The sequence below is a fragment of the Bos grunniens genome, chromosome 4 (assembly GCF_055505025.1).
Source record: "Bos grunniens cultivar Pamir isolate PY7600 chromosome 4, Bosgru_T2T1.0, whole genome shotgun sequence".
NCBI classification, from domain to species: domain Eukaryota; kingdom Metazoa; phylum Chordata; class Mammalia; order Artiodactyla; family Bovidae; genus Bos; species Bos grunniens.
In genome coordinates this window covers 3,332,164-3,351,025 of record NC_141168.1, presented here as the reverse complement: position 1 = coordinate 3,351,025, position 18,862 = coordinate 3,332,164, and the positions used below count along the sequence as shown (strand labels likewise).

Sequence of the window (18,862 nt, the reverse complement as noted above, 5' to 3'; positions counted from 1 at the left end):
CTGCAGTCACCATCTGCAGTGATTTTGGAGCCCCAAAAAATAAAGTCTGACACTGTTTCCACTGTTTCCCCATCTATTTCCCGTGAAGTGATGGGACCGGATGCCATGATCTTAGTTTTCTGAATGTTGAGCTTTAAGCCAACTTTTTCACTCTCCTCTTTCACTTTCATCAAGAGGCTTTTTAGTTCCTCTTCACTTTCTGCCATAAGGGTGGTGTCATCTGCATATCTGAGCTTATTGATATTTCTCCCGGCAATCTTGATTCCAGCTTGTGCTTATTCCAGCCCAGCGTTTCTCATGATGTACTCTGCATATACATTAAATAAGCAGGGTGACAGGCGTACTCCTTTTCCTATTTGGAACCAGTCTGTTGTTCCATGTCCAGTTCTAACTGTTGCTTCCTGACCTGCATACAGGTTTCTTAAGGAGCAGGTCAGATGGTCTGGTATTCCCATCTCTTTCAGAATTTTCCACAGTTTATTGTGATCCACACAGTCAAAGGCTTTGGCATAGTCAATAAAGCAGAAATAGATGTTTTTCTGGAACTCTCTTGCTTTTTCAATGATCCAGCAGATGTTGACAATTTGATCTCTGGTTCCTCTGCCTTTTCTAAAACCAGCTTGAACATCTGGAAGTTCACGGTTCACATATTGCTGAAGCCTGGCTTGGAGAATTTTGAGCATTACTTTACTAGTCTTTTAAATACACATGTATACCTGTGATGGATTCATTTTGATATTTGGCAAAACTAATACAATTATGTAAAGTTTAAAAATAAAATAAAATTAATTTAAAAAAATAAAATAAATAAATAAATAAATAAATACACATGGAAATGATAAATACTAACTCCAAGGTAAGTCAACCTCTGGGAAGGGAGCAGACTGAGATTAGGAGACACAGGTGACCTCAAATCTGTGTGTTAGATTTTATCTTTAAAAAGTGAGGCAATGTGCTATAACTTAAAGATTCGATAAAGCTGCATATTTACATGAAAGGTTTTTTTATGTTTGAAATAATTGCTTATTTGTAAATTTGACCACCTACACGCAGAGAATACTTGAGTGGGTAGCCTTTCCCTTCTCCAGGGGATCTTCCCAACCTAGGGACCAAACCCTGGTCTCCCACACTGCAGGCGGATTCTTCACCAGCTGAACCACCAGGGACGCCCAACATGCAGCAAACATTTTAGGATGTTTTAGAATCATTCAGGTTACTTCTGGAAAGTGGGGTGAGAAGGACCTTTTACCTGTCACTTTATTCCTTTCTGTGGTGTTTGAATTTTTTCAGAAACATGTACCAAGTTCACTAAGCTTCCCAGGGGGCTCAGTGGTAAAGAAACCATCTGCCAGTGCAGGAGACATAAGATACTCGGGTTCGACCCCTGGGTTGGGAAGATCCCCTGGAGGAGGGCATGGCAACCCACTCCAGTATTCTTGCCTGGAGAATCCCATGGACATTGGAGCCTGGCGGGCTGCAGTCCATGGGGTTGCAAAGAGTCAGACACGGCTGAAGGAACTTGGCACACATGCACGCATCAAGTTCCTGCATTTGAAAATAAGAAGGGTCCCATCCCAGCTCGACAACTTCCCTGCTGTGCTGCTGGGACAGAAGACTTAAAGCTCTCACAGCCTGTGTTTTCTCATCTGCAAAATACAGTTGGAAGCACGTGCTTTGCAGAGCCGCTGGGAGGACTAGGAATTATTCATATAAACACATAGCGGAGTGCCTTGGACATAGTAGGCACCAAATAAATAATCACTGTTTACATTATTAATAAGAATGGAGGATGCACTCTGTTTGCAAACATACCCTCCCCGAAATGTGCGGAGGAAGGACACGCAGCCCATCTCTCAGTACCTGCTCTGTTCTCCCCCATGCGCGCCCAGTGGGGAAACCGATCTTCCAGCCTGAAAACTTCGTTTGACCCAACAATTGAAACCCACCACCTGCCGGCGCTTAGCCCCCTTCAGTGGGCGCCATCCCTTTTGGCTAAATGCACAGAGTCACCCAACCCTGCTGCTCCCTCCGCACCCTGAGTCGAAGGCGCCTGGTTCCGCAAATAAAAAGGCAGGACACCCAGTACCACTTGATTTCAGATAAACAACAAATGAATTTTTAGTCGTAAATCCCAGTACCACCTGGGACATATTTATACTGAAAATACATATTGTTTATGTGGAATTCAAATGTAACTGGATAACCTGCATTTGATCTGGCAGGCCTCCCTATGGGGAGATGGAGGAGGGGCACCTGGTGGCCAGGCGAGGCCCCGGACCTCCTGGACTTTGCGTCTGGGTCCGGTCCCGGGCAGGGGATAGGCAGTCCACGGCTGCCGTGGCCGCTGTCTGTCTCAGCCCTGCTGGTCCGGGGGTGCCCCCCCGGCTGGAGCAGCCCCTCGTGCCTCTCACGGCACCTCGGACCCCATGGCTTCTCTCTGCATCCTCTCCGGGCCCTGGACTAGGATTCCACTCTGCAGTCTTTGAGCGTGGCCGGGGCTCTGAGCTTCGTGGTGGTGGGACCCACACAGACCCCCGCTCGCAACTCAACCCCTTGCCTCCGGGCCCCTTGGAAGTGGGCAGGGAGTTCTGATGGTGATCCCAGGGAAACTGCCCAAATAGTCTGAACCCCCAGCTTAGATGCGGCCACCCCATGAGCTCAGAGCACCCCCGAGTCTCCTGCCCAAGGCAGAGGAACAGCAGCCCCGGCCCTCCAGCCCCCAGGACACATCCATCCCCCTCTGCCCACTGCCGCCCACCCGCCTTCACGCCCTCTCTCCCTGCCGTCTCCCCAGACCACCAGGGCCAAGGGGCAGCCCCCCGGCTCCTTCCTGTGTGGTCTGGGGTCCTTCACTCAGCGTTCAATCCACAGATATGTGATCAAGCCCCAGTATATTCCAAACACCATTCTAGATGCTGGAGATAATGGCAATAAATAAGACCAAGTTTCAGAATTTGTTCATACAAATTCCAGGGCTTCTGTTCTAGTGCAGTTGAAGTGAGCAGTGAACACATATGCTGAAAATCCATACTCTGGGGTCCTGATGTCATGGCAAGAGGCAGCGCTCTGTAAAGAAGAGGGGGAGGGGGCTGGGCAGAGAGGGTGGCAGTTTCTCTTGCATCGGGAGTTGGGCGCGTGGAGGAGGTGTGTGAGCAGAGACTTAATGAAGACAAAGCCGTGTCTGGGAGCAGACTTCAGGCAGAGAGGACAGTAGGCTGGGGCGGGGGTGGGGAGCAAGCCTGGCGTCCCTCACGTCCCGCAGGAAGGCCCCCCCCACCGCCCACCACACTACCAGTTGGAACAGGAGTGGAACGGGAGTGCAGAGAAGGCACAGAGATGGGCTAGAAAAATCCACGCCTGCCTTTCAGTATGCCTTCAGAATATCTGAAAAGTAAGCTTTTCTCTTGTCGCACTCTCCTTTTGCTAAAGAGGGTAACAAAGTTGACCTACAGACTCGACCCACAGCTGGCCAGGCCCTCTTCTCACTCCAGGCCTGCAGCTTTGGGACAACCTAAGAGCAGAAAGCTGCATCAGGGAACAGGGAAACACAGCTGAACACTTGCACAGTGATCATGTTACCCTAGAAGTGTTAACCAGGCATTCCAGGAGACGAGGAGGGGAGGGCTTCCCCGGGGAGGAGCCAGCAAGGCAGCCTCGATGCGTGACTCAAGACAGAGGCAGCAGATTGACCGGAACTCAGTGCAAACGATGCAGGACTGGAGGGCCACAGGGAAGTTGTAAGGGCATCGATGTTTTATGTCATTGGGACCTTCTAAAATCATACCCTTCTACTTGGGTTCCTTGTAACTGACATGGATGCAAACTTAGGAAGACATGCCCTTAACCCCCAGGGACCTGGCCTCTGCCATCCACGCTGATGACAACCCCCCCGCACTGGGGCCGGGCGCCCAGAGCCCTGAGGAGCATGTGGTAACCAAGGCTTGGTTCTCCTTCGTTCTCAGCTAAACTCATGGCCTCCTTGTCTCTCTACCCTCTGCAGGTCCTGGGGTCCCCACGGTGAGCGTGCACAACACGACCGATAAGAAAAGTAAGTGCTCTTTGGTCTTGTCTTAAATCTCCCTGTGACGTGGGGCTGGGAAGCAGAAAGGCTTTAAGAGATGATCCAGGCACAGTTTCTGTTTGGAGACCGCGATGGTCATGTTCTAGCAGCTCCAGATGAACCTGCATCCCCAGTACTGTTAGGTGCGATGGACGTGAAGATCTCCCAGCCAATGAGGGCGCGCGGGCCCGCAGGCCCCTAGGGCCCAGAGGCCGCCTGGGGTGAGCCGACCTTGTCTGCGACCCCATAGGCAGAGCCCCGCCGGAGGCGGAGCCCTGGGCCGCAGGGATGTGCACAGACAGTGCTGGGCTCTCCAGCCGGGCCTGCCGCGCCCTCCCGGCTCTGAGAGCCCCCCACCGCTGGCTGAGGCTCCGTGGACACCTCCAGCCCACCTTCCTCTGTGGTCTGGGGGCAGCTGCCTGGCACAGGGGTCTTCGCCTCCAGGTCGCTGCAGCGGTGGAGCTTCCCAGAGACTCTCAAGGACCCACACACCTTAGGGTGACCTGCGCACATGTATGTTCACACGAAAAGGTGGAAGTGGTGGGAGGAGGCAGACCGACGGGAGAGCTCAGAAGTTAGGCACCCTCGGCCTTGGTCGCTCCCTGCCTCGGCCCTCCTCTGCCCTAATCCCCCAGGAGTTCTGAGCCTCCATTCCCCCCGATCTGCCCCACTTCCTGGGCGCCAGCACCCCCGTTGCACCAGCCCTGGCGGGACCCTGCTCAGCACCCTCCCTCATACAGCCCCAGCTCACACAGTTCCTTTAATTCTCTTGGCAAGGGACTGCTGCTGTCTCAATGGCAGAGTTTCAGGCACCAGGGACAGTTGGTTAGGGGGAAAGTTTCAAAAAGGAGATGGCCAGCAGCACATCTAGACAGAAATCCAAAATTAAAGATCAATAACAGTGAACTCAAAAGTAAATAATTAAATCATTTAAATACAAAGGGAAAAAAAGCCAGAAAATGGATGTGAGAGTGGATGGATACAGAGTCCATTCCCTATATATATTCATTAGTGTGCTCCGCGCCAGATGCTGACACCACAGGAATATCTGGGGGGGCCGCCTGGAAGATAAGACCTGGAGGTCGCAGTTCCCATGGTGCGTCAGAGCCGGAGCGTGGACTTCAGCCTCCAAGCACTGCAGTGGGGAGCCTGCGGGGGGGTTTTCCTGAGTGTTTAACTCCTGACTCATTTGAAAAGACCCTGATGCCGGGAAGGATTGAGGGCAGGAGAAGGGGACGACAGAGGATGAGATGGTTGGATGGCATCACTGACTCGAGGGACACGAGTTTGAGTAAACTCTGGGAGTTGGTGATGGACAGGGAGGCCTGGCATGCTGCAGTCCATGGGGTCACAGAGTCAGACATGACTGAGCATCTGAACTGAACTGAACTAAGTCCTGACGGGTCTCAGGTCGGCTCCGGAGCCTCCCGTCCCGTCTTGTCCTCACTGCGTCGGCGCAGACCACAGTGCCCCCGGGTTTGGGTCCGTGGAGCTGGGCGGGCTGCCCCCAGGCGGGGGTGGGGCTGATGCCCTGGTTCCTGAGCCTCTCCTGGCCCGAGACGCAGAGGAGGTGCTTGGGAAGCCCATCAAAGCCTCCTGGCGCCTCTGCCGAAGTCCACACGATATGCCTGCCCCACCAAGGCTGCACTGTGACCATCTTCCAGAACCAGGGCAGGTCTGGAGCCTGGAGATCTTAGGAGTTGAGGTGATGGAGACAGTGACCCGGGCCGGCGTCACAGAGCCGGCCACGAGCCGGAGCCACTGCTGCAGGTTCTCTGCGTGTTCTATCCTGTCTTCCCTCGCTGCCCGGGAGGCAGGCTCCCATCACCCCAGAATTGACCAGGAGACCCGAGGCAGAGGGGCACAACTGGCGTGTGCCCAGCCGGAGAGCGCTGGTCCCGCCTCGAGCCGGCAGCGGGGGCTCAGCCCGGCCCCCACCTCAGAGCACAGCACTGACCAGCGCAGCCTTGCGGCCAATGTGGCCAGGGGGCTGCTCAGCCCCAGCAGCTCTGTCCTGCATCCACCCCGAGACAGGCCAGGGCAGGCAGGCTGCCCCCCACCCCCACCGCACACCCCAGCCTCCGAGCTGGCTGGGCAACCACAGCCTCATCCTCTCCCTGCTCCAGACACCCTTGCCCTGCAGTGAACCCCGCTCAGCCTCAGTGTGCAGTTGAGGGGGGCGGGAGGAGCTCTGAGCAAGGGGCAGATTCTGGGGGAGGGTTCTGCAGTCAGCAGGATTGAGCCCTTAAACTGCACCCTGAATGCTTAATCCCCATTGGGACCATGCTCACCATTTTTTACATAATCAAGTGACCACCTAATATCAAGGGCTGGCCTCCCTGCGGCTTCCTGGACATTCCTGGGCGCCCATCTCGCAGCAGCTCACCTGAGGTGAGCTCAGTGAGGGCCAGACCTTATTCATGCAAGCCCGAGCACGAGGTCGTGACCTTGGGGCCCACTCCGGTCGCTGGGGGCCGAGGCCTTTGTTCTGCTGTCACCTGAGTGACCTGCTCACAGCCACAGCCTCCCCGACGGTCCCTCCAAAAGCCGCCCCAGTTAACCTGACGCAGCACCGAGTCCCTGCTGGTCTTTGAGCCCCAAGCAGAGCCCAGGGCCACCCCACTCATCTGGAAGGCGGTTCCGACCGGTGTGCAGATGGGGAGACAGGGGCCTCCTGCCCGCAGCCTGTGGGGGCCACCTGCCCGCAGCCCAGCAGCCTGAGGGCGAGCAGGCCCTGGGGATTGGCCTTCAGAGACGCTTGGGGAGCCTGGTCAACCAGCCTGTGGCCTGCATTGTACGACAGCCCCAGGCAGGTAGGCCATGGCAGGCAGGGCCCCAGAAGGTCCCGTCCATCTCTGAAGGCAGCAGCCGTTTCCCGGATTCCTGCCGCACTCTGGAACTTGAAATTACTGTTTCAGAATTCTTTGCCTTCCCCCTCCTCTGCCCCTTGACCCCAGAGCCATCCTGGGACTATCTGATTTCTTTCCCTTTAGAAGATCTTCTTTACAAACAGAGCCTGCGGTGTCACAGATGTGACTCTGAATTATTTAGAAGCTGTTTCCTGAAGAGCGTAATTGTGGTCAGGGCCGGAGTGCACTCGTTAGGTGCTGGGTGTTCAGGCCGCTCAGGCCCTAGGATGGCAGAGCCGACACAGTCGTGTAAATGGACGCTTCGAGGTGAGCGTGAGGGGTGTGAGCTCGGGGAGGGGGTGTGATCCAGGTGCAGAGGACCACCAGCTCCCCTGTCCCCCCAGCATAGCCCAGCCTGGGTCCAGAGCGCCTGCAGGCAGGCACAGCATGGTCTGCCCCTGACGGCACCGACAGCATCGTGACCGCTGCTCCCGGAACGAAGTTCCTGGGCTGCCTGGTGCGGCTCCTCCCCCAGAACTCCTGGCCAGCATCTCTCCCTCCTGCTCCCTTCAGTCGGCTTTTTACAAAGAAGCAAAACCAGCTTGCGTGGCAGCTCTTGTTTGAGGCCGTCCCAGCCAGTGGCCGTCTGGGCCAGTCCACCTGCTCTCTCGTCCTCTGCCTGGTGGCCACCCCGCCCTCCCCTCTTCCCCTGAGTGACCACATGGGCGTCAGCTACACCATCAGGCGTGTCAGGAGCTGGGACAACCGACGGGGAGATGTGAGGAGGGATCAGCACGAGTGCGCCCGGCCCCACCGAGCCCAGAGTTGCCCCCAGGACTCTGGAGGGCAGTGGGTTGGAGGCTCTGTGTCCACCGCTACCGCTTCCTGAGCGAGAATGGAGCTGACTGGGTGGGGGCCACACGTGGCCCCTCGTTGGTGCCAGTATTATAAACACACTCCATCACTCTGCCTCCAAGTTGCTGATGATCCTTCTGGAGAGAAACAGACGCAGCAGACAGAACGATGACCCCCAGACTGTGTGACCACCTTTAGGATTGCCTCTGTGCCACACTTGGCTTGAGCTGCGCATCCCCGGGTGGGCGGGCCACCTCTGGGATGCCGCAGTCACCGACGCTACAGGGACAGCTTCCTGAAACACGCCAGGAGAGGCCCGGACTACAGGAGGCCTGGAAATCCAGGCGGGTGGCCAGACCCCAGTGATGGGGCAGCACTGCCCAGACCAAGCGACCTCCGTGCCCGCCCTGCCCTCCTGTCACCGGCAGCAACCCGAGACGGGGAGGGCAGCTCTTCTGTCCTCCAGCCCAGCGGCTCGCTGGTCACTCAGGCCCCCAAATGCAGCCAAGTGGTGATTCCACCAAAGACCTGAGCCAACTGGGTCCCGGAACAGCCATGGCCACACGGCGCCTGCACGCAGGGGCCCAGCTGGGAGGCAGCCCTCGTGAGCCACCCGGCTTCCTGCAGGCTCACCATGTCCAGATCTGATAATAGCTAATTCCGTCAAATATTAGAGGGGCTCACATTTAATTAAGGAGCGGCCATTTGTCTGCTCCTGACGGCAGGTCCCCACGGCCCCCACGTCAAAAGAGATTCCTCGGGGAACAAGCGCGTCTTTTCTTATTTCCTCCGCCGAGCCCCTGCCCTCTTTGAATGCAATTATGGGAACAAATAAAATGGCTTAACTCAACTCCCCGGTGGGACAGCCAGCTCTCTGCTGATAAAACCGGTTGTATGGGCAATCATTAAATGAGAAATCTAATATTTAACTAAATTTAATAGTCTGTTGCCGTGGTGCCTTTCTCTGAAGGGTGGGATTTTAATACAGAGGGACTAGCTATTCACACGCCGTCTGCCGAGGCCGTGTGCCGTCAGAACGCCGTGTGCAGTTAGAACACCGGGGGCTCCCTGGCGAAGCCATGGCTCCCGTGCCCAGGAACCAACCAGAAGCTCCACGTTCCGGTGGCAAGTCCGTGTTCTCCTTAGGTCCACGCGAGCCGCGCTCGCAGGCTGCATGTCAGCCTGAGCACAAAGCTGCTTCAAGCTTGGCTGGTGTCAGCAGTGTCAAATTCCCATGCAGATGCGTGGAGAGAGGGTGACAACCAGCCTTGAGTGGCTGCTCCAGCTCTCCTGCCTGGTGATGTATGCCCATCCAGGTCGCCCCCCTGCCACCCCCCCGGAGCTCCGTCCAGCCCTAAGAAGTGGGAGCTCGGAGCTGCTTCTCTGACAGCAAAGGGCCCAGCCCTGCTCTTGTCCCCAAGGATGCTCCTTCTGTGTTCCCGCTGATCCCCTGTCTTCGTGCGTCTCCATCCCTCTGGTCTGACCCACAGCCCTACCCACGCCCCTGAGCCCCCTAGCTGCCCTCTCCCCCGGGCTTCTCTTAAGCAGACACAGAGGTCCAGATCACGGGCTGGAGGGCTGAGGCTTCTAGAAGACCCTGTGAGGTCCGTGCTCCGGCTCCTACCATAAGCTTGGGTTTGGATAGCATCAGTGAAATTAGAAGATGCTTGTTTCTTAGAAGAAGAGCTGTGACAAACCTAGACAGCGTATTAAAAAGCAGAGACATCACTTTGCCCACAAAGGTCCGTATAGTCAAAGCTATGGTTTTTCCACTAGTCACATACGGATGGGAGAGTGGGACCACAAAGAAGGCTGAGTGCCAAAGAGCTGATGCTTTCAAACTGTGGTGCTGGAGAAGACTCTTGGAGTTCCTTGGACAGCAAGGAGATCAAACCAGTCAATTTTAAAGGAAATCAACCCTGAATATTCACTGGAAGGACTGATGCTGACACTCCAATACTCTGGCCACCTGATGTGAAGAATTGACTCATTGGAAAAGACCCTGATGCTGGGAAAGATTGAAAGCAGGAGAAGGGGATGACAGAGGATGAGATGGTTGGATGGCATTACTGACTCAATGGACATGAGTTTGAGCAGGCTCTGGGAGATGGTGAAGGACAGAGGAGCCTGACGTGCTGTAATCCATGGAGTTGCAAAGAGCCAGACACAGCTGTGCGACTGAACAACAGCAGTGAATTTCCTCAGTTCCCCAAAGTAAATAGTAACTTGGGTGCTCAAGCACTGCCAACTTTTAAATCAGTTGGATTAAAATGTGCGTTCGTTTTGTTTTGCTTGGTGTGGGAAGCAGGGGTTAATAGGCCTCGATTGCTTCGACTCTTCGCACCAAGAGATCTGACCACCAGGACCCTCAGAGCCCCGTGGTGTTTCGGAAACCTCCCAGGGGGGCCACTCAGTCCTTCCCACGTGGGAGAAGAAAGGAAGACTCGGGCCAAAACCCAGGCTCAGCTACTGTGAAGACGCATCATGTCCCGGGCGTGAGTCAGATTTCCACAGACAGGTCGAGTCCTGCTACTGGAAACTGGTATGTTTTGTCCCTGGGAAGCCCGGCGTGGGATGGGGCAGCCAGGCCAGTGACCGAGTCTGAGAGCTGGTGTAGCATGGACCTGTAGGGGACCCAAGATTGACAGTGGGGGCTTCTCGCAGAGTAGGTGACCTTTGACCTGACGGAGAGGAGGAGCCGGGAACACAGAACAGCAAGTGCGAAGGCGTGGAGGCAGCAGAGAACGTGGAAATGACGTCATTTCCATCGTCTGGTGGGGCTACCTCCAGATCGTCCTGCCCTGAGAGTGAAATAATTAATACCTCGTAAACCGGCTCCTCTGTGTGCCGGGGACGCTGTGTTAAACGGCCGAGGCTGTTTGGACTCAGGGAAAACGACTGCTCTCTGCTCTGTTAGGACCGTGGGGTGCTCTCACCACACTGAGGTCGGGGTCCCCTCCCCTGCGTGTCTGTAAGACCGCAAGGTCGAGAGGGTGCCACCTCCGGGCTGGGTCTCCAGGTCCCCGAGCTGAGGTCAGATCTGCCAGGACCTCCGGGCTTCACAGGCGGTGCTCGTGGTGAAGAACCCAACTGCCAGTGCAGGAGACATTAGAGGTGTGGGTTTGATGCCTGTGTGGGGAAAGTCCTCTGGAGGAGGAAATGGCAACCCTCTCCAGTGTTCTTGCCTGGAGAATCCCATGGACAGAGGAGCCTGGCGGGCTACAGCCCATGGGGTCGCAACAGTCAGACACGACTGAGGGACTCAGCGTGCACACACGACTGTTTGGACCTCCGTGTGTCAGCACAGCCCGTGTGGACACACCTTCCCCTTCTCACTTTATACAAAGGACTGGGCTTCTTGCCTGCTGGGTGGTGGGGTCCAACCTCACCATTTTTAAAGCTAGTTTCACCATGTCTCCCCTCACTGTGTCACCAAAGCTAAATACCCAAATATGTGCTCAGCAAACTCGTGAAGCACCTTCTGTCTTGGTTCTGGCTTGTCACCAGCCCTGGGAACTTGTGGTCGCCTCTGCCCCCGAGGAAGTGTGGGGGTCCTGCTCGTGGTGGTCCCCATGGCCCCACAGACAGAACACTCAGTGCTGGGGGTCCTAAGTGCTGGCTCACCTGTCTGGCCTGTTCATAAAAGCAGTTATCCGCTCGCTTGTGAGATTAGGTTCTTCTTTAAAAGGTTCACACCCATTTCCAAGTGACTTATCTACCCAAAGGTCGAGCCCCTTGGAGATAAAACTTCCTTTCGATGGAACCACGAGTTGTCCCCAGGTAGGGTTGGGGGAGAGAGGAGGAAAGAAGTCACGTGTCAGATGGAGCAGTTGAGGGGAGGGCCAGTTCTGCAGGGGATGGAAGAAGGGGGCTTTTGCAGGCACAGGGTCCCTGCCAAGGCCTTCATGAGCTGGCACAACATAAGGGTCTCAGAGCAGCCCCTGAGGTGCAGGGAAGGGTGCGGCTACCTCTCTGGCCTGGAGGGAGACAGGCCAGTCCCCCTGTACCCAGACTCACACGGCCGCGCAGCCACCTCGAATGAAGGTCTCCGGGGCCGGGCCACCTATGGCTAAGGCAAGAAAGCCAAGTCCACCTTCCTGGACAAAGTGGCAAAGGTCACCTTCAGCTCCTGTCCTCTCTTCCGGTGTGTTATTGTGGCCACTCCATTTGGAAACCACTTGCCTTGACAGACATGATGTCAGTTCCCAAAAAAACAGCAGTCCTGAGACCAGTCACACCCCCAAAATGATTCCCGTGTGTGAGAAATGCCGTGGAGCATGTCAGGGGCAGGGGCGCCGGGCACCGCGGAGGAACCCACCTCCCGCCCGGAGCAGCCGGGCTGACCTGGACTCGCCCCTGTCCTGTGACCAGGCTTGGGATGTAACGTCTGCGGCTCTTGGCTCCTGCCGTGGATGTGTGATCCTGTCCTCTGATGTAGCAGTCAGGAGGCACGTGAAACGCCAGGGCATCCGTGAGTGGGGATCTGAACGCATCATTGGTCTGTCTGTTTCAGAGATGTTTGATCTAGAGACCAACGAGCACGTACAGAAAGCCATAAGCGACCGGCAGATGCCGAAAGTGGAGTACAGGAAAATCGAGACTGACGACTACAGTGAGTGCTTCAGGGGAAACAGCCTCTGTGCGACCGCGATCGCTATGCCAGCGGGGGGTGGGGGTCGGGGCGGGGGCCCCCAGCGTGGGCCCCAACTGCCCCCTCACCAGCCAGGGGGACCCAGGGGAAGCCGACTGTGTTCATAGGCAAGACACTCGCTCTGCGCCAGACAGAAATAAACAGGAGCGGTGATTTCTGTCCCCCGGAGGCCGACAGTTTAGACGTGGTCCCAGATGAAAATTCTCTCCTTGGCGGGGAGCAGGCCTGGACACCACCCAGGGCAGAGGCTCCCCCAGACGTTCCCTTTCTGTGCCACCGATGCCCTTACTGCCCGTCAGCTCGCCTCTCCGTGTTGCTCAAGGGCTGAGGGGCGTCCTCGCAGCTGGAGACCCACAGCGAAAGGCTGGTGGCCGGGGCGGCTGGAGACCATCAGCGCCCTTCCTTGGCCTGTGTCCTTCTCCCTCTGAGCTGTCTGTTCAGCCCTTCAGTGAGTTTCATGAGCTTGTCCTGCGGCAGGCACCCCTGAGAGCCCCGGGGCCCGGCTGGATGGGACCCGCGCTCCAGGCGGGAAGGGGGTCCCGGCAGCTTCGTCAGCTCTGCGCACGGCGCCCTGCTACCCAGGCCCAGGGCGTCCACCCTGGGGCCTCAGTCCCCACAGCACCGTGTCCCTCCACGCTGCCTGTGTGGGGATGACACCCTTAGAAGCGGGCTGGTTTCAGGTCATTCAGACCGCGAACCTCGAAGTCATTTTTGAGTCACCCATCCAGGTACCAGCTGCTCATTGTCTCTGAGGTCTTGGGAGCTAACTTGGAAGGTCGCCAGGGATGGATGGGAAAGAGTGATGCCTGAATGCAGGCCCTGGGGTGGCGGAGGGAGGGTGGCCAGAGCCTGTGTCTGTCTCCCCAGACAGCGTCTGGGAGCTCCTCGTCGTCTGCCCTTTCCCTTCAGTGGGGCAGCGGCTCGTCACGGGGGCCCGTGAGCCCTGGAGTCCTGTTAAGCATCCCTGTCAGATGGGGCATGCCGGCCTGTGAGCCCCTGAGGGCAGGATCCGAGGCTTCGCCCACGGAGCACGATCCAGAAAGCTCCCCCGCCCCACCCAAGACTCCACATTCCATGAAGCCAAGTCCTTCAGAGTAGGAAGGCAGGGCCCAGGGGCTCCAGGGAGAGCAGGAAAGAGGACTGGGGTCCCGTGGAGCTTCCAGCAATGTGGGCTCTGAAGGGGCTCCTGGAGTCTCTTTTGGTCAGCAGAGAAGAAGGGGGCATCCATCCAGGGAGGATTCTTGGTGGAGTGAGGAGGCTGACGGGTGATTCCACGTGGGGCCCTCACCCCCCATCTCCTTCACCTGCATCCTGTTGTTGGGCGCATGGAGTCATATGGTACTGGGAGCGTCCTAATCATTGCTGGAGGTGTGGGGGGAGATAAAGGGGGAGAGGCATGGGGGGAGATACAAGGGGGAGAGGTGTGGGGGGACATACAAGGAGGAGAGGTGCAGGGGGAGAGATGGGGGAGAGGTGCGGGGGCAGATACAAGGGGGAGAGGTGCAGGGGGAGAGATACAAGGGCGAGAGGTGGCGGGGGGGGGGGGGACTAAGCTGCAGCAGTGACCTCTCCCTGGGCCCGTGGGCACAGCTGGTTGCTCTGGCCCCACACGTGCTCAGTGTGTCGGAGGCCAATGGAGAAGAAACCAACCCAGGAGGAGTGTGAGTGGAGGCTGTGGTCATGCCTGGCGGGGACATCTCTGCCCACCGGGCCAGGGCCACCCCACTGTCTCTCCGGGTCTGGATTTCCCCGATGTCCCTGAAATGCTCACGGATCCCAGCAGGACGCGCTCAGGCCTGGAAGCGCGGGCAGCTTTGCGTGTCCAGAGGGCACGTCCAGTGCCGAGCGGGAGAGGGGCCATCAGTCAGAAAGAGAGGATGGGGGAGTGGGTCGGCCAACAGATGCTGTCATCAGGGCGCGGGGAACCACAGAACAGAAAGCAAGCGGCAGGAAGGGCAGGAGTCCAGGCCAAAAACGAGGCTCCTGAGACCCCAGGAGTCACGGCTCTAACAGGAGGGGCAGAGAGACGTGGGCAGCCCCCACGGGGTCTGTGCGCGGGTCACCTGGACGGGGCCTAAAACCTGCCCCCACTGCCCCGAAGCCTGTATGCAGGCCCTGTCTGCCTCCCCTGCCCTGCAGAGCTGTAAAGAGAGAACTGACTGACAGCTCAGGGTGGAGCCCCCGCACCTCCAGGAAGGGGGCAAAGGGAAGTCTAGGCTGCCCCGGGAGGGCGTCCATGACTGGTCCAAACTGTCGAGCAGCACGTGTCACTCAGGACGGACCCAGCTTCGCAAGAGCCCTCTCGTTAACTGGGTATTCGTCTTCCTGCTCTGCTTTTGTAAGGAAGAACCAAGGCAAAAACAAGGATGCCTTTAGATTGATGGAGGGGTGGATGGAGAGCTGGAGGCAAGGACGGGAGGAACGGGGGATGAGCAAGCAGGCGGCCTCCACAGGCTGCCCGCCCGCCACCTCTGTCTCCGTGCAGACCTCAGGCAGGCCCTGTCATATGCAGGGCCCGAGATGGATGAAACAGGAGGCTTACGATGGTGGCAGAGCTCTCAGGGGCCCACAGGACTTCACAGGTCGCGCCCTCTGAGGCCGGCCGCCTACACGCTCAGATCTCAGCCTCCTGCCCTGCCCGGTCCCCCATCTCAGCCAGTTTTCTCATCTGTTACCTGGACGCCAGATCTCATTCCTTGTCTAGACCCTCCCCCCGCCCCGATCTCCTAGCCCAGGCCCTCCTCCTCCTCCATCCACACGGGCTCCCACAGGAGTGGTTCCCACCCCGGAACCCTGGTGCTTGCCACCCCCTCCTCCAAAAACGCAGAGAAGGGGCTTGAGAAACAATGAGCCGAGGCCGCCCGAGGTTTCTCCCAGGGCGAGGTTTTTACTCGCAGGTGTCCAGGGATGAAGACAAGAGGAGAAGATACAGCGTGTGCGGGCCGGTGTCCACACATCAGCCCTGGGGGTCCTAGCAAACCCGAGCGCTGTCGCCCTGCCCGCCTGTTTTTATTTTGTCTGTCATTGAACGCTGCTGGAGGCTAATGCTGTCCTCGGGGAAGCCGCCCACCTCCCTCCAGGATCGCTCTCCGAATGTATTCCGCTGCTGGTGGCCAAAGCCTGCCCATGGGCTTATCAGTGGCAGAAAGCAGCCCAGACCATGTTTTATGGATATTTCGGTGATAGAGTCCCCGGGTCCCTGGGCCATTGATCTAATTTGCAAGCCATTAACATTCAGCCGGAATCAGTAATGAGAGTCGGGTCAGAGCCTGCTGCTGAGCCAATCCCCCAGCCTAGGGTGTATCTATTGGTATAGTGACCGTGTGCGGGGGAAAGACGGCCATTCCAGTTTAGTTGCGATCGGGGCTGTAGTTAACGTCAGTGAACAATCTCTAACTGAGGCAGGAAGTTTCATCTCGGGGAAGGACAGAGACAGCGGTACGGGACACGCTTCTCTCCCTCCCTGACTGCATCCTGGTGGCCAGGGACCGCGTCCAAAGGGCCTTGGCCGCAGGACCCGCAGCTGCACCGGCTCCCTCCCGCTGGCTCCCGGGCACCGGGCCTGCCCAGCTCCAGCCCATGAACAGTGAGGGCTCCCCAGCTCCAGCCTCTCTGTCTGGGCTCTGCCCTGCCTCACCACCCGCTCCCCACTGAGTCTCTGCCTCCCCGCGTCCCCACCGCTCCCCAGCGTCCCTCCCCACTTAGCTGTATGTTGCAGGAGTCCCTCGTGACAGAGTGCATGTTCCCCCGGGGCTCATTTCCCCCTGCCTGGAATTCTGCTGTTAGCAAGCGCTCAGCCCATGGTGGTCCAGGCATTCCTGTCTGTCCACATATTCCTCTGCACAAGATTTCCTTTAAGCCTCAGGTGGAGAAAAGTGTTGATTGCTCAGTCGTGTCTGACTCTTTGCAACCCCACGGACTGTAGCCCACCAGGCTCCTCTGTCCGTGGCATTCTCCAAGCGAGAAGACTGGAGTGGGTTGCCATTCTTTTCTCCAAGGGATCTTCCCCACCCAGGGATCAAACTCAGACCTCCTGCATTGCAAGCAGGTTTTTCTTTTCTTTTTTCTTTTTTTTTACCATCTGAGCCACAGGGAAGCCCTCAATTGAAGAAACTCAGCCTCAAGGAGACTGACTGGGTGCTTTGTCCAAGTCCAGAAGGAGCTGGAGTCACCCTGTCTGTGGAGGCCCGGCCTTGCCCCTCCGAGGCCCGTCCCGCCCTCCCCTCCTGGCCACACTTCCTGGCCCCTAACGTGCGGCCCTGTGTTCCGTTTCTGCCTAGACCTGCCCATTCAGATCCTCAAGCCGGCGACCTTCACCGACACTGCCCACTACCCCTTGCTCCTGGTGGTGTAAGTATCCCAGGGGCAAGGACCACACCCTCAAGAAGGTGGGAAGGGGAGCCCAATCCCGCTGCACACTAAAATCAGAAAGCAATTTTAGCCCCTTGTCTGTAACTACCAGTGACCCCGGATGTTAAAGGAAAGCCTCGGGGGATTCTGAACATTGAACCCAGGTGCTGAGTCATATCCCATGGGTCCTGCTGCCGTGGCTGCCCAGCGGCCCCGGGACAGCGGGAAAGCTGACTGGGGGTCTGACCTCACTGGGCAGGGCCCAGGGCCCCCAGAAAACGAGGTGGGCCTGGCGGGGGGCTCGCCGGGGCCAGCAGCCCCTCCTGCACCACCAGGCACCCTTGAACACCAAGTGTCCCCACAGGACAGTTTCAGGTCTGCCCCTGCTAACTGGAAGCCTCTGGTTCGGATTTTGAGAACCCCTTTGCAGAGCCTTGCAAGCACCTCTCACGGTGTTGTGTCCTGACTCGGGCTCCTGCCCCGGTGTGCACGGGGCCGTGGGGCAAGGGAGGCTCTGGGAAGAAAGGGCCAGGGGAGGGCAGAGGCCCGCACTGGGTCTGCCCCAGGGCCCCTGGGGAAGTCAGCACCCAGGAAGGCGCCCAGAGCCTGATAGCTCTGTGCATCACCCCAGGCACCCAGCCAGGCCCTCAGTGACAAGGCTGCACCCGAAGACGCCCGGCTGGACACACGGTCCTGCCCAGCTCGTCACTAACTGGGCACTTCTCCTCACTGTCTGGGCACTTCACCAGCAAGCAGACACACACACACATGTATACAGACACACACACATATATACAGACACACATATGTACAGACACACATACACATACATACACATGTATACATACACATGCACATATACAGACACACATACACATATACACACACATACACATACAGACACACACACATATATATACAGACATATATGCACATATACACAACACACACATATATACAGACACACACACACATATATACAGACACACATATATACAGACACACATACACATACATACACATGTATACATACACATATATACAGACACACACACATATATACAGACACACACACACATATACAGCCATACATACACATAGACACACACACACATATATACAGACATACATACAGAGACACACACAGAGACACACATATACAGACATACACGCATACACGTATATACAGACATACACATGTACACAGACACACACACATACACATATATACAGACATACACACACATACACATGTATACAGACATACACATATACACAGACATATACATACACATATACATGGAGACACACACACATACATACATATATATATATATATATGGACATACACACACATACACATGTATACAGACATACATACACATGTATATGGACACACACACATAGACACAGACACAGACACACGTACACATATACACGGACATACACATATATATGGACATACAGACTCATACACGTATATACAGACACACACACATATACACAGACACACACATATTCACGGACATAAACATACATATGGACATACACACACATACACATGTATACAGATATACAGATATACACATGTATACGGACATACACACACATATACAGACACACAATACACATTACACAGATACACATATACACGGGCATACACATATATGTGGACATACAGACTCACACATATGTACAGACACACACACATACACATAGACACACACGTACACATACATATGGACTCACACACACACACATATATACGGAAACACACAGATACACGTACACACCATCAGATGGCCATGACACACAACAGCACATACACACCCACGTGTTCACACACACACACCAGAACACATAGCACATACATACAGAGCACATGCACACACGTGGAATTCTCCAGGCAAAAATCCTGGAGTGGGTTGCCATTCCCTCCTGCAGGGGATCTTTCCCGACCCAGGAATGGAACCCATGTCTCCTGCATTGTAGGAGCCATTACTGTCTGAGCCATCAGGGAATCCCCCTAATTCCCTCAAACCAGGGACCACCGGAAAGAGCACTACAGCGTGGTCACTCATGTGATGCGCACTAAGG

At 56.3% G+C, this 18,862-nt stretch overlaps 1 protein-coding gene across 4 annotated transcripts in view; it reads left to right on the top strand.

Annotated features, from left to right (window-relative positions):
- Nucleotides 1-18,862, top strand: part of DPP6 (dipeptidyl peptidase like 6) — an 801,122-nt gene that overhangs the window by 763,775 nt on the left and 18,485 nt on the right. For all 4 annotated transcript variants that reach the window (XM_086394726.1, XM_086394729.1, XM_086394730.1 and 1 more), the window contains 3 exons: nt 4,001-4,048; nt 12,278-12,376; nt 16,696-16,765. In XM_086394726.1, the coding sequence (XP_086250852.1) occupies nt 4,001-4,048; nt 12,278-12,376; nt 16,696-16,765 (217 nt within the window). The remainder of the gene's footprint in view (nt 1-4,000; nt 4,049-12,277; nt 12,377-16,695; nt 16,766-18,862) is intronic.